We start from the raw sequence: 27,524 nt of genomic DNA, 5'->3' as shown, positions 1-27,524 counted from the left end.
TGAAATCTAGGCCTCTAACACCAAAGAGTTAACCAGATTGTGAATGCAAAGAAAAGTTCTTTAGGGAAATGAAAAATGCTATACCAATGAACCCACAAATAAGAAGAAGCATAACAGCTTTATTGCTGATATGGATAACGTTTTTCTGGATAAAATATAAAACCAGCCACAACATTCCTTTACAACAAATCCTAATCCAAAGCACGCCCCTGACTCTGTTCAGTTCTGTGAAGGCCAAAGGAGGCAAGGAAGCTGCAGAAGAAAAGTTGGGAGCTAGCAGAGGTTGGTTCATGAGGTTTAAGGAAAGAAGCCTTTTTCGTAACATAAAAGTGCAAGCTGAAGCAACAAGTGCTGATGTAGAAGCTGAAGCGAGTTATCCAGAAGATCTAGCTCAAATAATTAATGAAGGTGACTGCACCAAATAACAGACTTTTAATGTAGATGAAACAGCCTTTTATTGGAAGAAGATATCATCTAGGATGTTCACAGCTATAGAGAAGTCAGTGCCTGGCTTCAAAGCTTCAAAGTACAGTTGACTCTCTTATTAGAGGCTAATGCAGCTGGTTAAGTTGAAGCCAGTGCTCTTTTGGCCCTGAAAGTCCTCAGGCCCTTCAGAATTATTCCCAATTTACTCTGCCTATGCTTCTTATAAATGGAACAACAAAGCCAGGATTACAGCACATCTGTCAACAACATGGTTTACCAAATATTTTCAGTTCTGTTTCTACTACTCAAAAAAAAAGATTCTTTCAAAATATTACTGCTTTTCGACAGTACACCTGTCCACCCATGAGCTCTGATGTACAAAGAGATTAATGGTGTTTTTATGCCTGCTTAACAGAATGTCCATTCTGCAGCCTGTGGGTCAAGGAGTAATTTCAACTTTCAACTCTTATAATTTGAGAAATAGAGTCTGTAAGGCTGCAATAGATACTGATTCTTTTGATGGATCTGAGCAAAGTAAATGGAAAACTTCTGGGAAAATGCCACCATTCTAGATGCCATTAAGAACATTCAGATTCATTGAAGGAGGTCAAAATATCGACATGTAGGAGTTTGGAAGCAGTTGATTTCAACCTTCCTGGATAACTTTGAGGTATTCAAGACTTCAGTGGAGGAAGTAACTGCACATTTGGCTAAAGCAGCGGCAAGGGTTTGTGAGGATTGACTCCAAATTTGTTAGAAGTTCTACTCCAGGTAAAATGTTATCAAACAGTATTCCAAGTTACAGAGACTATGAAAGGAAGTCAATCAGTGCAGCAAACTTCATTGTTCTGTCTTATTTTAAGAAACTACTGCAGCCACCCCAGCCTTCAGCAGCCACCATCCTGATTAGTCAGAAGTCATCAACCTTGAGGCGAGACCCTCCACCAGCAGAAAGATTAAGACTCTGAAAGCTCAGAGAATGTTTAACATTTTTTAGCAATAAAGCTTTAAATGAAGGCATGTATTACTTAAGACATAATGCTGTTGCACACAATAGACTATAGCAAAGTGTAAACCTAATAACTTTTATATGCTCTGAGAAAAAAGATTTTGTGACTTATTTTTTTCCAATATTCATTTTATTGCCGTGATCTGGACCCAAACCCACAATATCTCCAAGATATGCCTGTATTTAAAATCCTAGAGAAGGCAAAATTAGCTTGAGAGGGGGACATTTGAAGGTGATGAAAATGTTTTAATCATAATTGTAGTGGTGCTTACATTTGATTTGCTAGAACCATATCAAATTATATCTTTCATACTGATAATTTTACTATATGTAAATAATATTTTAATGAAGCTAATTTTTATAAACAAATGACTACCAAGAATAAAGTATTGGATAGATAGCAACTTTAGATGGTGACTTCATTTATCAGTACTATGGTGAGAAAGAATTCAGTTTTATGGAGATAACTAGATAATTAGATTATGGAGATAATCTAATTTGTACACACTAAATTTGAGGTATCTATTCATAATCCAAGAGGAAATATTCAGTAGGCAGTTATAAATATGAGCCTGGAGCTGAGGTGAGTTGTCAGGGCTGGAGACCAAAATTTGAGATTAACAAGTATATAAATGATATTTAAAAGCAAAAAAATCTGGACAAGGCTTTACATGACATTCTTTTATGGAACTTGGGCCATTTTCTAACTAGAAAGAACTACATTCACTTTAAATTAACTGTGTAATAGTAGAATCAGTCTCACACTCCTGATTACTGTATCTCAGATGAAATTGGGAAGGTATTAAAGTTATTGATGCTTTCTGTATCACACTGTTACTCAGGGTTGATCAACCAGCTCTTCATCTACATTTTCTGGAAAGCTCAGAGCCAGCAACACAATAGCAACTCCTGCCACCCTCTGCCCAGCTCCTGTCTGGTTTCAGAGGCCACTGCTCATTCTGTCTGCTAGTTCTTTGGCAGCTGGTTGAGAAACATCAAGCCTGAAGAACTACTGTCCTGGGAACTATAAACTGCTTGAGTACTGACTGAAGGGCCTGGCTTTGTGAATGTTTTCATTAATTCCAAGATTTAGGTCACTCCACAGCACTCAGATATGTCTTTAATGGAAAGAATTCCAAAAATAAAATGTGTAATTAGCAGCACTTAACATCTTGGCCACTAAGTCTTACTCAAATGTGGAGAGAATAGCATGTGGCAAAGCAAAAAGCAATCAGGCTTAACTTAAGCAACATCATTTACTCCTGAGAAATTCAAGGGGAAAAACGGCTTTTGCTTCCCAATTTACTTCTAGATTCTCTCTGTATTAATACTGACTTTAACTGGGGAGAGAAATGTTAAACTATGACCAAAAACATGCTACCTAAGGATTGTGGCACATATTTATCCAAATGTACTTGAGAGATGACTTGATTTGATTTGGCCTTGTTCATAAAGTAAGACCAAGTCACAGTGTTGATTGTAGACTTGCACTTTTTTTTTCTGGTATATTAAGGAGAAAGCTTATGACTCTGGCTTATTTGATGTTCATATTAAATTAATTCTGTGTTTCTTAAAAATCTTTGTTAAAGCACATTTGTTATTGACACCAAAGTGGGCAAAAAGAGTCATTAATTTTGCTGTTCTAGCAAAGTCCTGTAAAAAGACTCCAGTGCATACAGACACTTAAACTATGTCTGACGTTGGAAGCTCTTCATAATAGTTTATAACCACAGCCACAGTAATTTGGGGTTATGTTTTCCCCAGAAACCACAGACATTACAATCAGTGGTTAAATTTTCTTTGAAAAATTTAGCATTGCCACCTGACCCTTCTTTTTAAAAAGGAAATAACGTTTCTATTTTAACTTAGCAGGCCAGATAGTTTCACAACACTGAAATAATTTTTCAGTATTGACTTATTTTGTTTTGATTCATTAGTTTTAAATTTTTTTATGTACTGAAATTTGATAGTAACCTAGTTAGGTATAGGTAAAATCTTAATTAGATTTTTAATTGTCAAAAGTATTGTATCTAGAGACAAGCGAACAATAGTACATCAGCTTACCTTCTCATCTCTCAAGACTTTTTCCTCCTGTTACATTTCCTATTTTATTCAAATAGTGAAATAGCCATCTACCAAGTTAGCCAGTCCAGAGAAGGAACTCCTCCTAAACTTTTCCTCTCTTGTCCCCATTTCACTACCTTTAAATCATTAAAGTTTTCCCAATTTACCTGTTAAATAATCCTTAAACATACACACTTCCTTCCTACCTGCTATCACTGTCTTAATTAGGGTTCTTATTGCTTACCTTGACCTCTTATGTACATTTCTTTGTTTCCAGTTTTGTCCCTTTTCAAGTTGGAATAATGTCAGTGCCTCCCATAGCCTGTAGAATATACATAGAATGATCCACAGATCTTTCAGAACATAAAATAGAAATCTTTTAGTGACCTGGTCTCCACATTTCCAGCTCATATTCTGCCACTCTGCTTCACACTTCATGCTTTTTGTACCATCCTACTGGTACACTTACTAGCATGTTCATGATATGTGTTAGGCGCTCAGTTGTGTCTGACTCTTTGTGACCCCGTGGACTGTAGCCCATCAGACTCTTATCTCCATGGAATTCTCCAGGCAGGAATACTGGAATGGGCAGCCATTCCCATCTCCAGGATATCAAAACTGGGTCTTTTGCATTGCAGACACATTTTTACCATCTCAGCCACCAGAGAAGCCCCATTTTTGGTACTGGGCCTTTAGTAATACTGTGCCTTCACCCTAGAATGCCATTGCTTTCCTGACTTTCAAAACCCTCTCTTGTTAATAACTTAGTTTTTTTTTTTTTTAATTCAGTAAATTTCTTTGTACATTTCTCAGATTAACTCAAGGTTCTTTCCCCTTCATTGGCAGTATTTAACTCTATAGTGCCTAACCGTATTATGTTAAAAGGATCTGCCTCTATGTCTTCTTCATTATATTATCAGCACTTTTAAAGTAGGAATTGAGTCTTGAACAAGCTGCAAGAAGTTGTGAAATGGTTCTGGACCAGCACTGTTTTAGGAGAATCATTAATCTTTCAAAAATGAACTTGATCTCTGATAATACAATTTGGCTCTCTTAAGAGTTTTGCTTGCTTTTAAATGGAATGTGTTACTAAAAGTAGGATCACCTAAATTAATGCTTTGGCTGTTATGATCCCTTTTTTAAAAAGTATGCATTAGATTGTTGGGTGCCAAACTGAGATGATTCCTACTACTATTGAAGTTTAATAAAGCACTCAGAAAGAAATCTGGACCAAAAAAAAAAAAAGATAATTTCAGATTCAGAAAAGTGTTTACTTTGAACAACTAGTTTCGATTTGTTGTAAGGTAGTGATGAATTACTGCATGAGTAGTAGTAGGAATTTTTTAGTCACAGTAAAGCACACACTCGCACTGGTCAGATGGAAACAGCACATTCAGTTCCATATACCATGTTTTAAGAGAGACATTTCCAAATCAGAATGGGACTAACTTAAGACATTTATTAGTGCTCCCTCAGCATCTATTCCTCTCTTCCCAAAGTGATACTTTTTATTTCTTAGCCATGTGGTTTAGGTGAGATTTAACCTACTTTCTAATCTAGGCATAAGTCCTTATTTACTTAGGCTAATGATTATATTCCATCCCCATGTTAGAAGGTTCCAAGAACTCACACATACTCTGAGTCAAGCCTATAAGACTACATTTGGGACTTGGATCCTCAAGTACGTAAACACTCTCATTCACAGAAAAAAATGAGAAAATCTTCGGAACTGTAGGTGACCATCTTGGGACCATATGTGTAGAACTTTTTGTGCAAATGGAGCCAACACCAAAGGCAGAGCTAGGGAGACAGATCCCCATCACATTGCTGGAACCTGTATTTCTTTTATGTTTTTCTGTGTGAGACTGAATTATTTTTAGACAGTTTGTGCTGAATTTTCTGTTACCTGCGATTGAAATGACTAACTGATTGCCAAATAAATGTGCTAAGTAGCAAATGGGGTTAGATTTGAGTCCTAACTTGTGACTTGTGTTACCTTGACCAATTTTTAAAAATGGATGAGGCCCCATTTCCTCCAATCCCACTGTAAAGTGGGATTAATAATACCTGCTTTGTAGAGATGCTGTGAGACCTTAAAAAACATGTCTTTCAAAAAGAATAAAAACATAGAAAGATCGATTGTCGAATAAAAATACTGATAGATTATAAAACAGCTTTAGACACCATAAAATATCATGTAGATATTATGTGGTATTGTGGTCAAGTCAGTGACAGAGCAGGAAACTTTGCCATATAGTTTTGAAGGAATTGGAGTACGTAGCTCAGAGAAGAGGAGAATAAAGATATGAGAACATTGTTCACATATTTGAAGAGCTGCAGTGAAGAGTTATTGTTGTTTATTTATTTGAAGAGGGACAGATTAGAAGAAATAGGTGAACAATTTTAAATTTCCCAATATGATAAAAAATCATTAGATCACAGGTTATCTAGCAACAGGTATATAATTTTTATCCAGGACTCTGAAGAAAGGATTAAGTAGGAGACCGAAGAGTGTATATATATTGAGAATATCATTTCTACTGTCCTTTGTTATAGAATCTCTCTGTTCCTGTGTCAATAGGAATTACCAACCCTGCAGATTTGTACCCAGTTACTAACATTGTGTTAACATAATCATTGGAAATTCTTCCAGAAATAATTACTATAAAATCTCTTTAAAATACGTTTGAAATTTTTGAAATTGCCACTTTTTAAACATAATTAAGTAGTTTTACTGCTTTAAATCTCAGGGTATACCTGCCTTTCAAAATGGTTCTGAAGATTAAGTGAAAAACACACATTAGTTTTCTTACTTTAAATACCAAATATCATTGCTTTTTTAGTTTTTAATACTGTTTACAGTATATTTTTCTTAACTCCGCTCTTCACACGGACCTCTATTATGTCACCGAATCTTTAAGCACTGTTGATAAGTTTATAGCCCAATATAAATTCACTTAGCTTACTTAGCATGTTGCCTGAAACATAAGATTTGTTGTAACTGAGATGACCACTGCTGTTGTTGATGCTGTTTATTTTACCATTATCACCACCACCTTTGTAGTTTTAACACCTAGAATAGTAGCATGTATGATAAACAGTTGGACTGTGAAGAAAGCTGAGCACTGAAGAATTGATGCTTTTGAACTGTGGTGTTGGAGAAGACTCTTGAGAGTCCCTTGGACTGCAAAGAGATCCAACCAGTCCATTCTGAAGGAGATCAGCCCTGGGATTTCTTTGGAAGGAATGATGCTAAAGCTGAAACTCCAGTACTTTGGCCACCTCATGTGAAGAGTTGACTCATTGGAAAAGACTCTGATGCTGGGAGGGATTGAGGCCAGGAGGAGGAGGGGACTACAGAGGATGAGATGGCTGGATGGCATCACCGACTCGACGGACGTGAGTTTGAGTGAACTCCAGGAGATGGTGATGGACAGGGAGGCCTGGTGTGCTGTGATTCATGGGGTCGCAAAGAGTCAGACACAACTGAGCGACTGAACTGAACTGAACTGATGATAAACAGTGAGTGAGTGGCTAATTGCTGTGATTACTTCAGGCTGTAGTTTCTAAACTGAATCAGGGTGCCCTGCACTTCAGTGACTTCACAAGGATGCTGCCTGGTATTTTAAGTATTAAAGGACAACACAGAGAAGACACTTGAGATCTCTTGACTAGCTTGTCAATACTAATGACAGTCTTACATTTCTTTCTATTATTATCATATCTTAGTGAAAGTGGGTTTTATGTGTTGCTATGATAAAAAAAAAAGTACCATGCAAATATCATTGTGGAATAGGAAATAAAGTCCAGTCTTAAGTCAAGATTGTACAATGCCTGACATGTACAAATTCCCATAAATAACTATGGTTAATAATGAATTAAAAGTTTTTTTCTTTCCATTTTTTGTATCTTTTCAAATGGCTACTAAGATATGTTCCATTAATAGATGAGAAACTTAGGTATTTCTTCTGGCCTAGAGGGCACCATGAACAAAATTAGAGACAGCCAAACAAATCATGAACTGAAAAAGCCAGGGAAGCTTTAACCTAGGTGTATCCACAAGATATATACCTCTTGTGGGGTCCACAAGAGATGTAAGTTATAGTCCCTATGCTTAAGTAGGTTTCTTTGAATTGAGGAAACAAATTCACTCATTTGTTGAAGATTAATTAGGCATTTCTGCTGTATACCAGGTACTCATTTTGCCAACAGAGTTTCATATAGTCAAAGCTGTGGTTTTTCCAGTAGTCATGTACAGATGTGAGAGTTGGACCATAAAGAAAGCTGAGCACCGAAGAACTGATGCTTCTGAACTGTGGTGCTGGAGAAGACTCTTGAGAGTCCCTTGGACAGTGAGGAGATCAAACCAATCAAACATATAGGAAACCAACCCTTAATATTCATTAACAGGTCTGATGCTGAAGCTGAAGTGCCAATATTCTGGCCACCTGACCTGATGCTGGGAAAGATTGAAGACAAAAGGAGAAGAGGGTGTCAGAGGATGAGAGGATGCTGAGGCTGAAGCCCTAATAATTTGGCCACCTGATGGGAAGAGCCGACTCTTTGGAAAAGACCCTAATGCTGCAAAAGAGTGACAGCAGAAGGGGGTGATAGAGGATGAGAATATGAACTGTAATAATTATAATCACTAATTTCAGTGAAAAGCATTATTCACTTCTGTGGCATTCTCAAAAATTCATAACCCCCATCTAATTGTAAGAGAAAAAAACACCAATCCAGATTTCTTCAAATGAAAAGTACTTTTCAACAGTGTCAATATAATAAGGAAAGACTGAGAAACTGCCACAAATTGGAGGAGACTAATGAGACATGATGTCTGAATGCAATATCTTACCCTAGTTTAATCCTGGAACAGAAAAAAGGCATTATTAGAAAAGCTGTTGTATATGCTCAACAGAATAATCTATTGAGTGTAATCTATTTAATATTACCATATGATATTAATTTGTTAGCTTGATAAATGTACCATAGTTATGTAAGATGTTAATATTAGAAGAAGCTGTGTTAAGGGCATATGAGAACCCTTGTACTGTCTTTGTAAGTTTTCTTTACCTCTAAAATTATTTCAAAACAAAAAGTTTCATACATTTTTTTCAAACACATATCCAGATAAAAGAGCAGTTTTATTAACTCCCTTCTAAAACCTCACCGAAATGAAAACTCTGAAATGGAGCCCTAAATTAGAAGTGGAGATGACTGAGAAGACCAATATACAACATGCAGTGTACTCTGGGGGAACTCCCAAAGGCTTCCCAGTTGGTGGAACCAGGCATCTCTAGAAGTGAAAATGAAGATGAAGCTTCAGTTTGAAGAGGTTTGGAAGTTTGTGTAATAAACAGATCCCCACACATCCTCTGCAAATTCTATCAGAAACCTGGGATTAGTTCTCTGGGGGAAAAAGAAAAAGAAAGTGGAAGGTGTCTGGACCAAGGATCACCAAACATACTTGAAGGTATAAATGCTTTAATGAAATGGGATTGGGAGGACAGCAAGGTGAAAAGTTTTCAGCTGCTTATTGAGAACATTACCCGTTTTTCCCATCACAGCTCTCAGAATGCTGAAAACCAAACAGGAAATTCGAAGATTCTTTAACTGAGGCATCTAGGCAGCCCAGAATAAAAGACTTAACTGTATTGGTATCCGAAATCTCCCTAAGGAAGCAACTCGGCCAGATTACTCTGCTCTTAAGATCACAGTCCATAAACCACAACTGCAAGCACAGATATGTTACTCAGCATTTTAGTGCTCTACTCTTAAACATGAGCAAATAGTCAAGTATAAATAGAATACTCCTCATGAAAAGCTGAGATTAAAAACGTTCTATGGAGACATGAAAAGTTAAAAAAAAAAAAACACTATCGTTAATTTCCTTAAAAGTAAGAGATTTTGCACCTGTGAAACAGGAAGAGGGTGCCTTTTTAAAAGTCACTTGAAAGGATTAGAATTTTAAAATACAATAGAAAGTTTAAAAACAACAGCAAGAGTCAGAAGATGAAGTGTTAGGAGTCTTCCAGAGAACATTGTATAAAAATACGAAGAAATGGAAAATAGAAGTGAAAAGACGAGGCAATTGGGCAATTGGTTCAGGAGATTCTTTAGCTGAATCACAGGATCTTGAGGTGAAATGAAAAGCAGAAAGTAAAATGCAGTAAATATAATAATAATAATAGTATTAAAGTAAATCTTGCAAAATTGAAAGACATGAGTTTCTAAATTATAAGATACAAGTTTCTAGGTAGGGCTGTTACTAAATTTATCATTAAATTTTGAGAAGCAAAGGTAAAGAAAATACATAAAGGTTCTCATAAGAGGGATATATTTATGCAAATGATAATGAATCAGAATGTGTAAACAGACTCCTCAATAACCTTGAAAACTGCACAAATTTTCCCTAGAAAGCTACACTCAGCCAAACTATAATTTAAGTGTGAGGGTAAAATGAAAGCATTTTCAAGACAAAGGAGATACCAAAACTTATGCTTCTCATGTACCTGTTTCTGAAGAATCTCCTGAAAGAGGTACTCTATCAAAACAAAGAAAGAACATGCCTTTTCTGAGGAATCTCCTGGAGGAGGTAAACTATCAAAACAAAGAAGTAAAGAAAGAAAAAAGAATCCAGTGGTATCTAGAAAGTTGATAAGCTCCAGAGAGATGTAGCCAAACCCCTAGAAAAATCATGGAAACCCCAGAGTAACTGACCTAGAGACTGACCAATCCTGGTTGGAGATATGTCCAGGAGATATGTCTCTAAGAAGGTAAACAGACTGCTTGATACCTTCGAATGTATTGAAAAGACATATCGACAATTAGATAAGAATTTTGGAATTAATGTTTAATACATATTTGCTTAAGCCAGTATAATGTGGCTACAGTAACACTGTATCATTTCCGAGCCCATATCTTGAGAGACATTCCACCCTTTCTTTTACAATTCTTTTCAGCAGCTACATGAAAAATCCCTAACTAGTCTGCAGGAGATAGGAGCCCATAGAAAGGAGAAACAAGCCAGCCTACTGTAGGCCATCATTGTAGCAGCAGCCAGATTGGGACCCGCAGTTGATGGCAGATACATGGGAGAGCCCAGCCAAGACCAAAAGAACTGTCCAGCTGAGCCCAGCTCAGGTTGCCAGCTTACAGAATCATGAGCTAAATCAGGGATTGGCAAGCTTTTTCTGTAAAGAGCCAGTTAGTAAATATTTTAGAAACTTACGGGCCAAGAGGCTTAATTGAAAATATTATGTAAAGCTTATGTTTACACAAGAAACAGCAAATATTCACAAATTTTTGTTGATGAACTTCAAAATATAGTAATACTAATTTTTAATAATGTGCATCTACTTGTGTTCTTCGCTAAGTTGTGTCTGACTCTTTGCAACCCCTTGAACTACAGCACACCAGGCTTCCCTGTCCTTCACTACTAGTGAGAAGAATAGAATTTTCTTTGGAAAGAATAACATTTTGCTTAATGTGGTTCCATTAAGTATTCCTGTCATCAAAAATGATTACAAATACTTATTTATTAATGCCAATATCTAATGAGACTCTACATATTTCACTTTAAGAATCTCTTTCACACAAATAAGTACTGGAAAACATTGGTATCAGTCAATGAGTATATAATTTTAATTGAGCGTATTCACTATTTGAGAAGCATTTATAGAATTAAATTCCTCTCATTTTGCCTATCATTACACTGCAGATTGATTATTTCCAATTGAAAATTAGATGGAAGCTCCTCAGTTACCTGGCAGATGAATTTTGAAATATGGAAATTTCATCTGCAGTTAGATCAATATGTGAAAAGCACTGATGGAGCTGTAATGTGAGCTCATAAATTTATGTAGGAATTGAACAGTTACTTCCTTAACTGTTGATACAAAGGAACTGCATAAAGTAGGTTGACTTATGATTCAGACATTCATTTTCTGAGGTGCAATTCCACAACCACATGCAACTTTTAAAGTAATACATAATTAAATAATTATGAAGAGTAGAGACACTACTCTGCGGACAAAAGTCCGTGTAGTCAAGACTGTGGTTTTCCCAGTGGTCACGCGCAGTTTTAAGAGCTGAACCATTAAGAAGGCAGAGTGCCAACAAATTGATGCCTTCAAACTATAGTGCTGGAGAGCACTCATGAGAGTTCCTGAAACAGCAAGATCAAACCAGTCAATCTTAAGGGAAATCAACCCCAAATACTCATTGGAAGGACTGATGCTGAAGATGAAACTCCAGCATTTTGGTCATCTGATGTGAACAGCTGACTCATTGGAAAAGTCTCTGATGCTAGGAAAGATTAAGGGCAGGAGGAGAAGAGGGCATCAGATGAGATGGCAGGATGGTATCACTGCTGCAAAGGAAATGGGCAAACTTTGGGAGATGGTGAGGGACAGAGAGGCCTGGCGTGCTGCAGTCCATGGAGTCACAAAGAGTCGGACATGACCAGGTGACAGAACAACAGCAGCAATGTATATCATGTATAAAATCAAAGTAAAGCCCATTGTTGCTCTAGAAAATATTTGATCAGTTCAGTTCAATCACTCAGTCATGTCTGACCCTTTGTGACCCCATGAATCGCAGCACGCCAGGCCTGCCTGTCCATCACCAACTCCCGAAGTTTACTTAAACTCATGTCCATCAAGTGGGTGATGCCATCTCATCCGCATCGTCCCCTTCTCCTCCTGCCCCCAATCCCTCCCAGCATCAGGGTCTGTTCCAATGGGTCAGCTCTTCGCATGAGGTGGCCAAAGTACTGGAGTTTCAGCTTTAGCATCAGTCACTCCAATGAACACTCAGGACTGATCTCCTTTAGAATGGACTGGTTGGATTTCCTTGCAGCCCAAGGGACTCGCAAGAGTCTTCTCCAACACCACAGTTCAAAAGCATCAATTCTTTGGCGTTCAGCTTTCTTCACAGTCCAACTCTCACATCCATACATGACCACTGGAAAAACCATAGCCTTGACTAGATGGACCTTTGTTGGCAAAGTAATGTCTCTGCTTTTGAATATGCTATCTAGATTGGTTATAACTTTCCTTCCAAGGAGTAACCGTCTTTTAATTTCATGGCTGCAGTCACCATCTGCAGTGATTTTGGAGCCCCCCAAAATAAAGTCTGACACCATTTCCCTGTCTATTTGCCATGAAGTGTTGAGACTGGATGCCATGGTCTTAGTTTTCTGAATGTTGAGCTTTAAGCCAACTTTTTCACTCTCCTTTCACTTTCATCAAGAGGCTCTTTAGTTCTTCAGTTTCTGCCATAAGGGTAGTGTCATCTGCATATCTGAGGTTATTGATATTTCTCCTGGCAATCTTGATTCCAGCTTGTGCTTCATCCAGTTCAGCATTTCTCATGATGTACTCTGCATCTGAGTTAAATAAGCAGGGTGACAGTGTACAGCCTTGATGTACTCCTTTTCCTATTTGGAACCAGTCTGTTGTTCCATGTCCAGTTCTAACTGTTGCTTCCTGACCTGCATATAGGTTTCTCAAGAGGCAGGTCAGGTGGTCTGGTATTCCCATCTCTTTCAGAATTTTCCACAGTTTATTGTGATCTACACAATCAAAAGCTTTGGCATAGTCAATAAAGCAGAAATAGATGTTTTTCTGAAACTCTCTTGCATTTTTGATGATCCAGCAGATGTTGTCAATTTGATCTCTGGTTCCTCTTCCTTTTCTAAAACATTGTACAGGAGACGGGGATCAAGGCCATCCCCAAGAAATAGAAATGCAAAGAAGCAAAATGGCTGTCTGTGAGGGCTTACAAAAAGCTGTGAGAAGAAGAGAAGCTAAAAGCAAAGGAGAAAAGGAAAGATAAAAGCATTTGAATGCAGATTTCCAAAGAACAGCAAGGAGTGATAAGAAAGCCTTCCTCAGTGATCAATGCAAAGAAATAGAGGAAAACAATAGAATGGGAAAGACTAGAAATCTCTTCAAGAAAATTAGAGATACCAAGGGAACATCTCATGCAAAGATTGGCTCAATAAAGGACAGAAATGGTCTGGACCTAACAGAAGCAGAAGATATTAAGAAGAGGTGGCGAGAATACACAGAAGGACGGTACAAAAAAGATCTTCACAACCCAGATAATCACAATGGTGTGATCACTAATCTAGAGCCAGACATCCTGGAATGTGAAGTCAAGTGGGCCTTAGGAAGCATCACTACGAACACAGCTAGCAGAGGTGATGGAATTCCAGTTGAGCTATTTCAAATCCTGAAAGATCATGCTGTGAAAGTGCTGCACTCAATATGTCAGCAAATTTGGAGAATTTTCCCACAGGACTGGGAAAAGTCAGTTTTGATTCCAGTCCCAAAGAAAGGCAATGCCAAAGAATGCTCTAACTACTGCACAACTGCATCTTCTCACATGCTAGTAAAGGAAATGACCTTCATCATGACCTATTGTAACATTATAGAAAGTGATTCTAGTAAGGAGTACTGGAAAAATTATATAATAATGTGGATTTGATTTTTTACACATATTTTAGTTTTAACAAAATATATTTAGAATGAGAAGTGTCAATATATTTTAACAAACTTACCAACATATGCAAATGGATGTTTTTCCCTCCAAACTGTTAATTTTAGAGCAGTGCTTCTCAACTGAAGATGATCTAGTAAGCAAATACCAAGTATACTACTTATAATAATACTCCCACCTCCACCCCCAGCAAGGAGTTGTCATTAGTGCCAAGGTTAGAGTATAAATCATGCCTTAGAGAATATATCATGTTCCAGGATGTGCACATTACTAAAATATTCTGGAAAGTATTCTTTCAGAATTGCCTTGTTTGAATGTATTCATTAGTGGCAAATCATCATCCCTCATGAAGTATATTTTATTTTAGACTAAGTCTCATGACTCACAGGGACAATATAGTTCATTCATGGAATTCAAGAAAACATGCAGGCAGACACATGAGCATGCATACAAAATTCACTGATTGTTGCTTGTTCCGAATTTAGTTAGAAAGTAAAAGGTTTAAATTTTCTTTGTCATATTCAAAAATACTTATTTATTGAAATAAATGAAATAATAATTTTTTTCCTGTTTTCATTTATATTTTATACTGGAACATAGATGATTAACAATGTTGTGTTAGTTTCAGGTATACAACAAAGTGATTCAGTTATACACATACATGTTTCTATTCTTTTTCAAGTCCTTTTCCCATTTAGGGCGTTACATAATATGGACCTGAGTTGCACGTGCTATATAGTAGATACTTGTTGGTTGTTGTTGTTAAGTTGCTCAGTTGTTTCCAGTTCTTTTCAACCCCATGGACTGTAAGACGCCAGGCTTCCCTGTCCTTCACAGTCTCCTGGAGCTTGATCAAACTCATGTTCAATGATAAGTGATGCCATCCAACCATCTTATCCTCTCTTATTCTTTTCTTCTCCTGCCTTCAATCTTTCTAGCATCAAGGTCTTTTCTAATGAATCACTTCTTTGCTTCAGGTGACCAAAGTACTAGAGCTTCAGCTTCAGCATCAGTCCTTCCAATGAATATTCAGGATTGATTTCCTTTAGTATTGACTGTCTTAATCTCCTGGCTGTCCAAGGGACTCTCAAGAGCCTTCTCCAACACCATAGTTCAAAAGCATCAATTCGTCAGTGCGCATTCTTCTTTATGGGCCAACTCTCACATCCATACATGACTACTGGAAAAACCATAGCTTTGACTAGATGGGCCTTCGTCAGCAAAGGAATGTCTCTGCTTTTTAAATATGCTATCTAGGTTGGTTGTAAATTTTCTTCCAAGAAGCAAGCATCTTTTTAATTTCATGACTGCTGTCACCATAATCTGTGATTTTGGAGCCCCCCAAAATAAAGTCTGTCGCTGTTGCTGTTGTTTCCCCATCTATTTGCCATGAAGTGACGGTACCAGATGCCATGATCTTTGTTGTTGTTGTTGTTGTTTTTGATTTCTGACACCAAGTTTATTTATATCGCTCAACATTTTCAAGGAATGATGTTCTACATGGTCTTATAAACTACTTACCTCAGAAATATGTCATTAAAGATTTTAATTAGTAATATATTCAAATGTTTATGATCAAATACTACCAGAGACCTTATAATGAAACAAGTCACCTGTTCCACCCCTCCCCATCCATGGTTCTGCTCCCCCGAGACAAATTCTAAGCTTTTCTACTTAGAATTCATTTGGAGGTTACTGCCGTATTTCTTTCTTTTTTTTTCTAGGCCAGTTCTTCTGTATCCTTTTTCATTCATCATCATTAATGTCCTTGTTTGTGTGTATATCAGCCTCTTCCTTTGAAGACATCGAGGGTTGTTGTTTGTTTCTTTTTTTTTTTTTACTTTTTCGTTTTCCTCTTCTACTTTCATCAAGAGGCTCTTGGATTCTCTTCACTTTCTGCCATGAGGGTGATGTTATCTGTATATCTCATGTTACTAATATTTCTCCCGGCAATCTTGATTCCAGCTTATGCTTCATCCAGCCCAGTATTTTGCTTGATGTGCTCTGAATAGAAGTTAAATAAGCAGGGTGACAATATACAGCCTTGAAGTACTCCTTTCCTGATGGAACCAGTGCATTGTTCCATGCCCAGTTCTAACTGTTGCTCCTTGACCTGCATACAGATTTCTCAGGAGGCAGGTAAAGTGGCCTGGTATTCCCATCTCTTGAAGAATTTTCCAAAGTTTGTTGGGATCCACACAATGAAAAGCTTTAGCATAGTCAATGAAGCAGAAGTAGATGTTTTTCTGGCACTCTCTTGCTTTTTCTGTGATCCAGCAGATGTTTGCAGTTTGATCTCTGGTTTCTCTGCCTTTTCTAAATCCAGCTTGTACATCTGGAAGTTCTCGATTCATATACTATTAAAGCCTAGCTTCGAGAATTTTAAGCATTACTTTGCTTGTGTGTGAGATAAGTGCAGTAGTTTGAGCATTCTTTGGCATTGCCTTTCTTTGGGATTGGAATGAAAGCTGACCTTTTTCCAGTCCTGTAGCCACTGCTGAGTTTTCCAAATTTGCTGGCATATTGAGTGCAGCATGTTAACAGTATCATCTTTCAGGATTTGAAATAGCTCAAGTGGAATTCCATCACCTACACTAGCTTTGTTTATTGTGATGCTTCCTAAGAGATCCTAACCATTTGTTGGATATCTGTTTTAAATATAAGTATGTATATATAGATTTTACAACCTTGACTGTCACCTAACTGCCAGCTGGGGAGGAGAGAATCAAAGGAGACTTTCTTTGTAAATGTTCTTCTTCAACTCAAAATTTAAGAAAGAAAGGAGCCTCAAAAGTATCCACCCTAAAAAAAATTTTTTTAAACTGAAGAACATAGTAGCTAACTCTCTTCATCTTTTTCCTGGATATATTCCTTTTATTTAAATTGATGGTTTTGTTTTCAAACATTTCTAGTCAAATTTGACCCTTACTAGATAGAAATTGTGTTTGATATTCAATATGATATGGATTTACCTTCTATATTCAACTAGTCTAGGTCTACAGTAGTTTTAAAATTATAAAATCCTTAAAAAGCAAGGCTTTTTGCAAATGCTGTCCTGAAATAATGTGAAACTATTTACACTTTTTATTTACCCACATAGTGTGAATATTCACACCCTTCATCACAGAAATATTATTGTGTTTTATTTCAGGGGGCTTAGTAACATACGTATTAACTTATTAACTTTTTGCCTTTATAAAATCTGAAAAGTTTCAAATTCCAAATTAGTATGTGTGAAACCAACAGGAGTTGTAATAGTAGGTGCTTTTATTTGAAATAATCTTTTTGTCTTTTTTTTTTTTTTTCTCAAAAATCATTATAGCTTTCCATAATGAAGTATCACCTCATACTGGTTAGAATAGTCATGATTTAAAAGTCTACAATAATAAATGCTGGAGAGCATATGAAGGAAAGGAACCATCTTACACTGTTGGGGAAATCTAAACTGGTGCATCTGCTATGGATAACAATATGCAGGTTCCTGAAAAAACTAAAAGAGTTATCGTATGACCCAGAAATCACACTCCTGGGCATGTATACAGAGAAAACTCTAATTTGAGAAGATGCATGCACCCCAGTGTTCATAGCAGCACTATTTACAATAACCAAAACATAGAAGCAACCTAAATGTCTGTTGACATGAATGAATAAATGTCCTATGTACACACAAACACACAATATGGAATGCTATTCAACTATAAAAAAAAAAAGCACAAATTAATGCCATTTGCAGCAACATGGATGGACCTAGAGATTGTGATAGTGAGTGAAGTAAGTCAGAGAAAGACAAATATCACATGATATGTGGAATCTGTTCGTGATACAGATGAACTTATTTACAAAAGAGAAACTCACAGATACAGAAATTAAACTTATAGTTACTGCAGGGGACAGGAAGAGGCATACATTTAGAATTTGGGATTAACAGATAGGGCTTCTCAGGTGGCTCAGTGGTAGAGAATCTGCCTGCCAATTCAGGAGACATGGGTTCAATCCCTAGGTCAGAAAGATCCCCTGCAGAAGGAAATGGCAGCCCACTCCTGTATTCTTGCCTGGAAAATCCCATGGACAGAGGAGCCTGGTGGGCTACAGTCCAGGCAGTGGCAAAATAGTCAGACCCAACTTAAGTATGTATGTGTGTGTGTGTATAAAATTGGGAAAAACTAAACCAAAACATGTATACACAACAAAGTGAAGGGTCCTCAAGAATAGCAAAATGAGGGAAATACTGAGAAATATCAAGGCGTCTTCTGATTGCCTGTTCAAAGAAAGATACTGCCTGTGTAGACAAAAGGAAGTTAGAGTTTGTAGCATTCTTCCAATCTATGAAATGCTATTTTAGCACAAAATATTTCTTAGTTTTTGTGAAGTGTTAATATTTCTTCTTTAGAATTTTAGCCATCTTTCTCTTTACCTGAAAATTTGAAATCTCTTAGGGTCCTTGATTACTATTTTGGCAAAATGAGTAGTACCACTTTTCTTCCTAGATTTCTCATTTCAGATATTAGGACACAGAGTGAAATTTTTACCTCTCATTCACGGTGTCCAGCTCTCAACGTCTTAACCTGGCAGGAGGACTGAACTATCTGTAAATCTTACCACCCGGACCACACTTGATTATTGTGTGATGGAAAAGCTAAATGTGAATAAAACAGCCTAGAACATTAGGGTGTTCTTGGAAGAATAAATACAAGTTGGAAGTCTTATGTGAATAGTGCAGAGTACAGGAAGGCAATCAATCATGTAAACATCAAATGAAAGGTTGGTAAGGAAGCTATTGGAGTATTTTAGGCTCTCCCTGCAATAAATGGCTTACTCCATTTTTTTTCCCCTTTCACTCAGTTTGAAAAAGTGAGTTCTGTGGAATCTGTTCACAGAACCCAAAAGATTTCTGTAAGTTCTTATTCCTGTTTAAAGACATGCTTTGAAAAGAATGAGTTCAACCCTTGGAACATTTTTAGTTTATATAAAATGGGCACAAACATGTCATAGCACATACCTCCCTGACTTTTTCTCATCCTTCCACAAACAGGAAACAGTTAAGGCAGCAATAATAGAAGAGCAAAAACGAAGTGAAAAGGCTGTGGAAGAGGCAGTGAAGAGAACAAGAGACGAACTGATAGAGTATGTAAAGGAACAGAAAAGGGTAAGTATCCCCTGAAGGTTTTAATTTGTTCTTCCATAAACTGAAGCATTGGCTTCTGTACAATGACATTAAATTTTAAAATATTTAAAACATCCTTTTTCATCTAATTTAGGAATCTTCATCTAATATTTTTTCTGGTATAAGTATATATTCTAATAGTTAAGTCTATAAACATAAATTCCATTTGTTAACAAAAAAAAGCACTGAATAATTTCCTGCTGGATCCCCAGAAATGACCTATTTTCAGTTTGACTTTACACTTTAAAAGAAAGTAGACAGGTATAGATTTTTTAAGTTTTTGCCATAAGTTTGTTATTTCTTATGTAATGGTTGTCAAAATTTGTGTGCACTCTTTAGGCCTTCAGACTAGGTTCACACCACTGTGGTTCTAGTAGATTTTATTACAGTTATCAAATTAGGGCTCTTCTGCCATAGTTTCATTTTGAGAACAAAATTCAGAAAATGCTTGTCAGAATTTATAATGCATATTGAAGCTTTACAAAATGAATGTCATTTTGGTGCAGTGTGGTTTTATTAATTTGTAAGTCTGAGCAGTAGCTGAAAATAATGTATTTAATAGCTTAATTTTTAGACTTTTCAACAAATCTTATTTTTTTTAGTATCCAGGATGAGAAATACTTAGGATGAGATGTTTAATGGTAATCTCTATAATAAGCGTGTTAAATTACAGTATATTATACAATAAGTTATATGGTGAATTATCACATACTATTTTATGTCTTATTTATATGTTTAGTATAACATAGATATTAAAGGATTATATATTGCACAATATATGGTATTATACAACATAATAAAATTATAAATAAAGCATAAAACATAGTGTGTATAAGGATATTTGGCACAGGTAATGGTTGTCAGAGTAAGAAATAAAAGATTACTTTTCAGTTGGCAGTTAAGTAGAAGAGTAATGATACTCCTAGGAATGTCATAAGAACTCATGATACCACTTGAGTTCCATACTCTTAATTTAAAATCAATTTTGGTATGATATAAAGAAAATTCTTACCTTTCAATAGCTACCATTAGGTTTCAACAGAGTTTTGTCAACAGAGAAAAAAAAAAAGAAAAATTCTAAGTAAGCTTTCCAGATTAATTAATCACTCACAGAAACATTTCATGTGGGATTAAATCTCTGTGCAACTTATCTCAAGATGTTTTTAAAAGTAACTTAACCCCTCCTCCCCCCAAATATCTAATAGATATATAACCTTCAGAAGAGTGACTTAGCTACTAAAGAATCCACCTGCAATGTGGGAGACCTAAGTTTGATTCCTGGGTTGGGTAGATCCCCTGGAGAAGGAAAAAGCTACCCACTCCAGTATTCTGGCCTGGGGAATTTCATGGATTGTATAGTCCATGGGATCGCGAAGAGTTGGACACAGTTGAGCAACTTTCACTTTCAGAAGAGAAAATTCTGAGCCAGATGTCATCAGCTGAACTTTCAGGAAGTGATATTTTCCCAGAAAACTGCTATTTACATGTGTTTTCTCAAGGAGTTTATGTTAAATAACCTACTTCAGAAGCAGTCATACAAGAAAAGAATTATAGATGCTTTCCACATACACACAGAAATTGTGATAGTGAAAGAACACAGACTTGAAATAAATTCAGGGTATTGTGGATGTATCCTTTAAAAAAAAACTGAAGTATAGTTCATTTCTAATGTGTTAGTTTCATGTGTACAGTAAAGTGATTCAGGTTATATATGTGTGTGTGTGTGTGTGTGTATATATATATATATTTATTTATTTATTTATTTATTTATTTCAGATTCTTTTCCCTTAAAGATTATAATAAAAAGTTGAGTATAGTTCTTTGTGCTGTACACTAGATCCTTATTGGTTATCTGTTTTATATATAGTAGTTTGTATATGTTAATCCCAAACTCTTATAGATGTATTCTTTTTAATCATCTTTTCTTAATAATATATGACCAGTTCTTATTTGAACACTTAATTTGGACAAGAAATTATGTAAAATAGCAAACTTATTCATAAGGGTGTCTTAGATGAATATTTCTTTGATCAAAATTGAAATTTTCTCTTAAAAAAACTTTAAAATTGAATATTACTTTCTGCTCAAAAGAAATTTTGCGACTACCATTAGAAACATTTAAAATGAGAACAGGAAATGCCTTTACAGGAGTCATCTGGTTCCTGTGTGAGGTAATTAACCCTTGAAGAAAACTGACAATGATCTCTGCCATTTAATCTGTGATCTTGCAAATTATATTAAAGGATTGTGCTTATATACTCAGTCATGTCCAACATTTTGCAACCCTATGGACAATAGCCCCCAGGTTCCTCTGTCCATGGGGTTTCTCAGGCAAGAATACTGGAGTGGGTTTCCATTTCCTCCTCCAGGGGATCTTCCCGACCCAGAGATCAAACCCACGTCTCTTGCATTGGCAGGTGGATTCTTTACCACGGAGCCACCTGGTAAGTCCATATGAAAGGATTCAGTTCAATAACAGTTCAGTCACTCAGTCATGTCCAACTCTTTGTGACCCCATGGATGCAGCCTGCCAGACTTCCCTGTCCGTTACCAACTCCCAGAGCTTGCTCAAACTCATGTCCATAGATTTGGTGATGCCATCCAACCATCTTATCCTCTGTCATCCCCTTCTTCTTCTGCCTTCAATCTTTCCCAGCATCAGGATCTTTTCCAATGAGTCAGTTATTTGCATCAGGTGGTCAAAGTATTGGAGCTTCAGCTTCAGCATCCATCCTTCCAATGAATATTCTGGACTGATTTCCTTTAGAATTAACTGTTTTGATCTCCTTGCAGTCCAAGGGACTCTCAAGAGTCTTCTCCAACACCACAGTTCAAAAGCATCAATTCTTCGGCACTCAGCTTTCTTTATAGTCCAACTCTCACATCCATACATGACCACTGGAAAAACTATTGCCTTGACTAGACGGACCTTTGTTGGCAAAGTAATGTCTCTGCTTTTCAATATGCTGTCTAGGTTGGTCATAACTTTCCTTCCAAGGAGTAAGCGTCTTTTAATTGCATGGCTGCAGTCACCATCTGTCATGATTTTGGAACCCAGAAAAATACAGTCAGTTGCTGTTTCCCCATCTATTTGCCATGAAGTGATGGGACTGGATGCCATGATCTTAGTTTTCTGAATGTTGAGCTTGCCACCTCTTCTTAATCTCTTCAGCTTCTGTTAGACCCATACCATTTATGTCCTTTATTGTGCCCATCTTTGCATGAAAAGTTCCCTCAGTATCTCTGATTTTCTTGAAGAGATCTCTAGTCTTTCCCATTCTATTGTTTTCCTCCTTTTCTTTGCCCTGATCACTGAGGAAGCCTTTTTTTATCTCTCCTTGCTATTTTTTGGAACTCTGCATTCAGGAGGGTATATCTTTCCTTTTCTCCTTTGCCTTTAGCCTAAAAGATTAGTATCTCTTTATGTTAGATAAACTAGTTATCACCTTTAGAAGTGTTCATTAAATCACAACAGTCATTACAATATTAGATTCTATTTGCACCAAAGTTCCACTTCTCTATCCTTCTTCCCTTATATAGTAAGAACAATAAATTTAATTTATTAAATAAATTAACATGATTTAGAATAAACATGATTCTAATAGTTTATTCGACTCATGTTACTAGATTCATAGATGATTTAGACTAATTTAATTAATATATTAATAGAAAGTTTATTACTTTCACTTCGGGACTTGAGAATTTTTAAAATAACACACATTGTGGAATACTTTTAACATTTGAATGTTTCTACCTCTCCAAATAGAAAAGCTATAAAAAAAGGAAAGTGGCTAGAACATCTAAAATGAAAACACCCACCATGAGATTTCTTATAACTTTTAAAAAATTAAGATTCTCTATAATCTGATTCTTTTTGAAATGGATTTCAGTGTTTCAAGTTAATTTTTATGAATTTTGGAGGCTTGCAAAGTTTTCACATGCACACAAAAAAGACATCTTGTAGCTTATAAAGTAATACTTAGAAGAAACAAAAGATTTTTTTAGCAAATTCATAATCTTTTTGTCTGTTTCCAAAGACTAAATTAGAGCAGCTCATCTCTCCTTATTCCTTTGTAAGATGAATTTCTTTTTGCATCAGAGAAGAACACTTTTCCAGAACAAAAATTTTCCTTTCTCCTCTCCAGCTTTTTTAACTAGAGTCAACTTGAGATTTTCAACATCAGACACCTCAAAAGCCCTGTAGACCTTGATTCCAACTGGGCTTACATTCCAGTCTGTGAAGTAATTGTCCCCTCTAGAAGTTTTCCAAAATCTTTGAAAGAAGAAGTCTAACCCCATGTTAGTTTCTGTCTTTATATGTCTTTTGTCCTAACCAGTCTTTAACTTTTTTTTAAAACTGTAGTATAACAATCTTCAACATACGTTGTTAAGCAAAAGCCACAGTTTGAATCATTGTGTATCAGAGTGGCCTTAAGAAATGCAGTTTACATTGTGACCCAATTCTCAGTGAATCTATAAACAAAAATAAAAATTAGAAAAAAAAATTTACAAGACAGTACCTACCCTTACTATGAACAGTGTACTCTGGTATTTTCTATTCTTTTCTTTGTTTTTTACAATTATTTTTAAGTAGATAAATTAAGATTTTTAGTTAGAATTTCAAAGTCTCAAAAATTAATAGAATGAATAGACAGAAAAGTAGGAGGATATAGTAGACCTGAAAAGCACTATGAACCAATTCAACATAATTAAGATTTATAGAATTTTCACACAACAACAGGATACAAATTCTACTCAAGTTCTATAGAGTATAAACCAGGAGACAGTGGAATATATCCAGGGACTTTAAAACAAGGTACAAAAATTTCATGGTCTAAAGATATTGAAGTCATACACAGTCTGTTCTCTTATCACTGTGGAATTATGTTAGAAATCAATATCAAAAGGTAGTTAAAAATAACTACATATTTTCATGTGCAATGTGACATTTGCCAAGAGAGATCTTTGACTTAGCCTTTAACTCTCAATAAAGCTAAAAGTTCAGTATTTTAAAAGAGAAATAGAATGAAATATCTGAAATGATTATCTTTTCAAATAGCTTACAATTTATCCTATAATATTAAGTACAGTAGAATTACAAATCACTATAGAGGATAATATCCCTTTTTCTGGACATCTGGATTCAACAAGTTTTTAAGCAGTGATCCAACCCTTTTGAGGATTACAGTTATACTCAGAATTAGAATTATACTAGGATTAAATTAAAATTATATTGAGAAAATGTTTTACTTTTAAATGTTATTTACCAGGTTTTTTTTTGTTATAAATAGAGATGTCACTAAACTTTATAAATACTTACCTTCATCCATCTAAACATCTTAGATTGGATGAAGGGATTACCTATACCTATACTACCTATGTACTAATTATGTGAATCAAAATTTACACTGAAATTACATCCTGAATTATTTACTAAGTTGAATATATAATACGTATACTGTTAGTCCAAGTCATAATAATCAAAAGTTTGTGTGTAATCAAACTATTCCAAGAAAGCTTTAAAATGATCAACCAGAAAAACAATTCAAGTTAATAATGAATCTGTTTCAGTGACTATCTTGTAAGTGCTTTTTTGTAGGTATTCTAAATTGATAGTATTAAAAAAATCCTCTATAAACTATCTTGTTAAACTGAGAAAATTATTATATTGAGTTCACTAATATAGTATGAAATTGAAAAGCCAAAGTTTTGCAATCTCACTTCTTATAATTTTTTTTCATATTAATTGATAGAAATTGTCTAAATTTTTAATGAATTTATAAATTTTTGTTATAATTTATATGTTAGAGAGGAAAAAGTAAACAAGAAAACCTGAAAAGATTTTAACATACACTCAATTTATCTGGGAATCAGCTAGGTATCCCTAAGGGTAGTGATTTGACCCCATGGACTGTAGCCTACCAGGCTCCTCCCTCCATGGGATTCTCCAGGCAAGAGTACTGGAGTGGGTTGCCATTTTCCTTCTCCAGGGGATCTTCCCAACCCAGGGATTGAACCCAGGTCTCCCGCATTCCAAGCGAATGCTTTAACCTCTAAGCCACCAGGGAAGCCCTATAACAGCCATACTATATTAAAATTATTTTTTTTTATTTTAAACTCTCTTGAATCATTACAAATTGTGGATTAAGGGATAGCAGACTACAGCCTATGGGTCAAATTTGATTTTCTGCCTGTTTTTATAAAGTTTTATTGAAACACACAACCACATCCATTCATTTATGTGTGCATACTGCAACCACAGAGTTGAGTAGTTCAGAGAGATCATGGGGCCCACATAACCTAAAATATTTACTGTCTGGCCCTTTACAGAAAAACATTTGTCAACTCCTGTTCTAGGCTATCAAAATAATCTTGATGAGAAAATTTCTTCCTGTCAGCCCTTCAAGATATTTATTCTTTCATTATGCCTCATTAAAACTAGACAATTGAAATTCCTAAGGTGCTGGAAAAGATTTCTCTCTTGATATTAATTACCAGATAATGCATTATAGTATTTCAGACCTGGTCATTAGTGACATAAACTTTATTTTAGACTAAAGGAGATTGTAGAAAAATGAGATGGGAAAGACCACATCCCTTGACACTTCCCTAGGGAGGAAGAATTTGTGGTTGAAAATGACCTATGGCCTTTGGATTAGAATGAAGTGTTCTAACTCATCCCACAAGTTAAGACTGTTACACATGAGCTTGCTATGAGGGAGGAAGTGTGAATAATATTCAGCAAGCAACAACTACTCACAGCCAAGCAGTGATTCCTAAAAAATAAAATCCCATCCAAATGTAATAAAAGATTATTTTTTTTTCCTCTTAAGAACCAGAATTATGGCCTGTATTTTCTAAATCACCTCCAGGAAAATAATCTGCACTTTAGAGGATTCTTTTAATTTAGATCTTCAGAGAGGAGTAAGGAGCAATAACCTTTACTTCAAAGTTTCTGTGGTCAAAGCATTGTTATAACTTTTTAATTATAAAAGGACTGATTTGATCCAGGTTTTCTACAGTATTCTTGAGTGTTTGCATCTCAAACTATTTAATAAAAGGCAATATTTGGCCAAAATGAACTCTCTTTAGTTTCTGATCTTTTATATAGTTACTTGAATTAAACATGATTTCAAGACAAGTTCTTTAATAACTTGTGTTGCCTTACTCTTCTCCTCTTAATAATTTGGGAGTCAGACCAGCTGGTCTCTAGTGTGGGTCTTACAGTTCTGAAATCTGAAGACTATGAGTAACATTTTCCTTGACAACTGATGAATCTCTCCATGGGTTTTTAATTCTTGGTATAAATCACTTGCATCATTTATATTTATTTGGTGTATTATTTATACATCACTGTAGGGAAATGACACTTTCCTGACATTCCCCAGCCTCTTGCCCGTTCTCATCCTAATCAGTTGGCCTTGCTTCTCCTATCTTGGGGAAGGCTATATTGTTACCTGCACAAGAAGCAACTCAGTAGGAATTCAACATCTGCCCTTGTAACTTTTGCTTTGGGTCTCATATTAGAAAAGGCTTTTATCTGACCAGGTCATATTAAAATGAATAATACACCCTCACATTCAATCATCATCTGTACTTTCAGTTGTACCTCATTTTTTATGTCAAAGGGAATTTAAAGATTCGTATAGGTATGATCTAAAAGGTTATTATTTTTATATCTTATACTCTGAAAGCTAGTTTCATACAGTACACCTTAAAATTTATTGCTGTTTTTCACTTTATATTTTAACAATCTTCTTGATCCTCTTTCTTATTCTCCTGGACTCACTTACATGAGAATAATCTTGAAAGAACTTACTGACATGTTAACAATCATGGACTTTGGTAAGGCAAATCTGTTGACCATTTCCATTTCAACAGTGGGGTCATTAAGAAGATACTATAGACATAACAATGCTTACATTAAGTACTATAATTCCTGTTTCAGCGATAAGACATAAGTATGTTCCAACTTAAAATTTATGTATTTGCACTTAACTGGTTTGGCCCAGCAATTAATTTAATACTCTTCTTTGTTCTTTGTGATAACATTTTTGTTTAAGGCAAAGCAAAACTTCTAAATCAGAGTACTGTAAGTATAAATACTTTGGTTAGAGTCAGTATCTAAAAATGCCTATTCTGTTTTTGTGTAACATAAATGTTCATCTAAATAATTCAGTCAATTCTTGAATCATTATAGTGATAGTGAAGATTAGCTTTATTCTTCATTAAAAGGTTTTAGTTTTTTCTTAAATATTCAGTTGATTTTTCCATAATTGTACAATATTAAAGTTCTTAAAATTTAGATGGTGATAAGAATTGATTCAAATCATAGTTAAATCAACAAAATCAAAGTGT

General features: G+C 35.6%; 1 protein-coding gene across 4 annotated transcripts in view; it reads left to right on the top strand.

Annotated features, from left to right (window-relative positions):
• CCDC91 (coiled-coil domain containing 91) overlaps window positions 1-27,524 on the top strand; it is a 408,524-nt gene that overhangs the window by 320,008 nt on the left and 60,992 nt on the right. For all 4 annotated transcript variants that reach the window (XM_069585456.1, XM_069585459.1, XM_069585460.1 and 1 more), the window contains one exon: window positions 19,035-19,148. In XM_069585456.1, coding sequence (XP_069441557.1) covers window positions 19,035-19,148 — 114 coding nt within the window. The remainder of the gene's footprint in view (window positions 1-19,034; window positions 19,149-27,524) is intronic.

The sequence above is a fragment of the Ovis canadensis genome, chromosome 3 (assembly GCF_042477335.2).
Source record: "Ovis canadensis isolate MfBH-ARS-UI-01 breed Bighorn chromosome 3, ARS-UI_OviCan_v2, whole genome shotgun sequence".
NCBI lineage: Eukaryota > Metazoa > Chordata > Mammalia > Artiodactyla > Bovidae > Ovis > Ovis canadensis.
The sequence above is the reverse complement of the archived record's forward strand: the minus strand, read 5'-3'. Positions and strand labels throughout refer to the sequence as shown.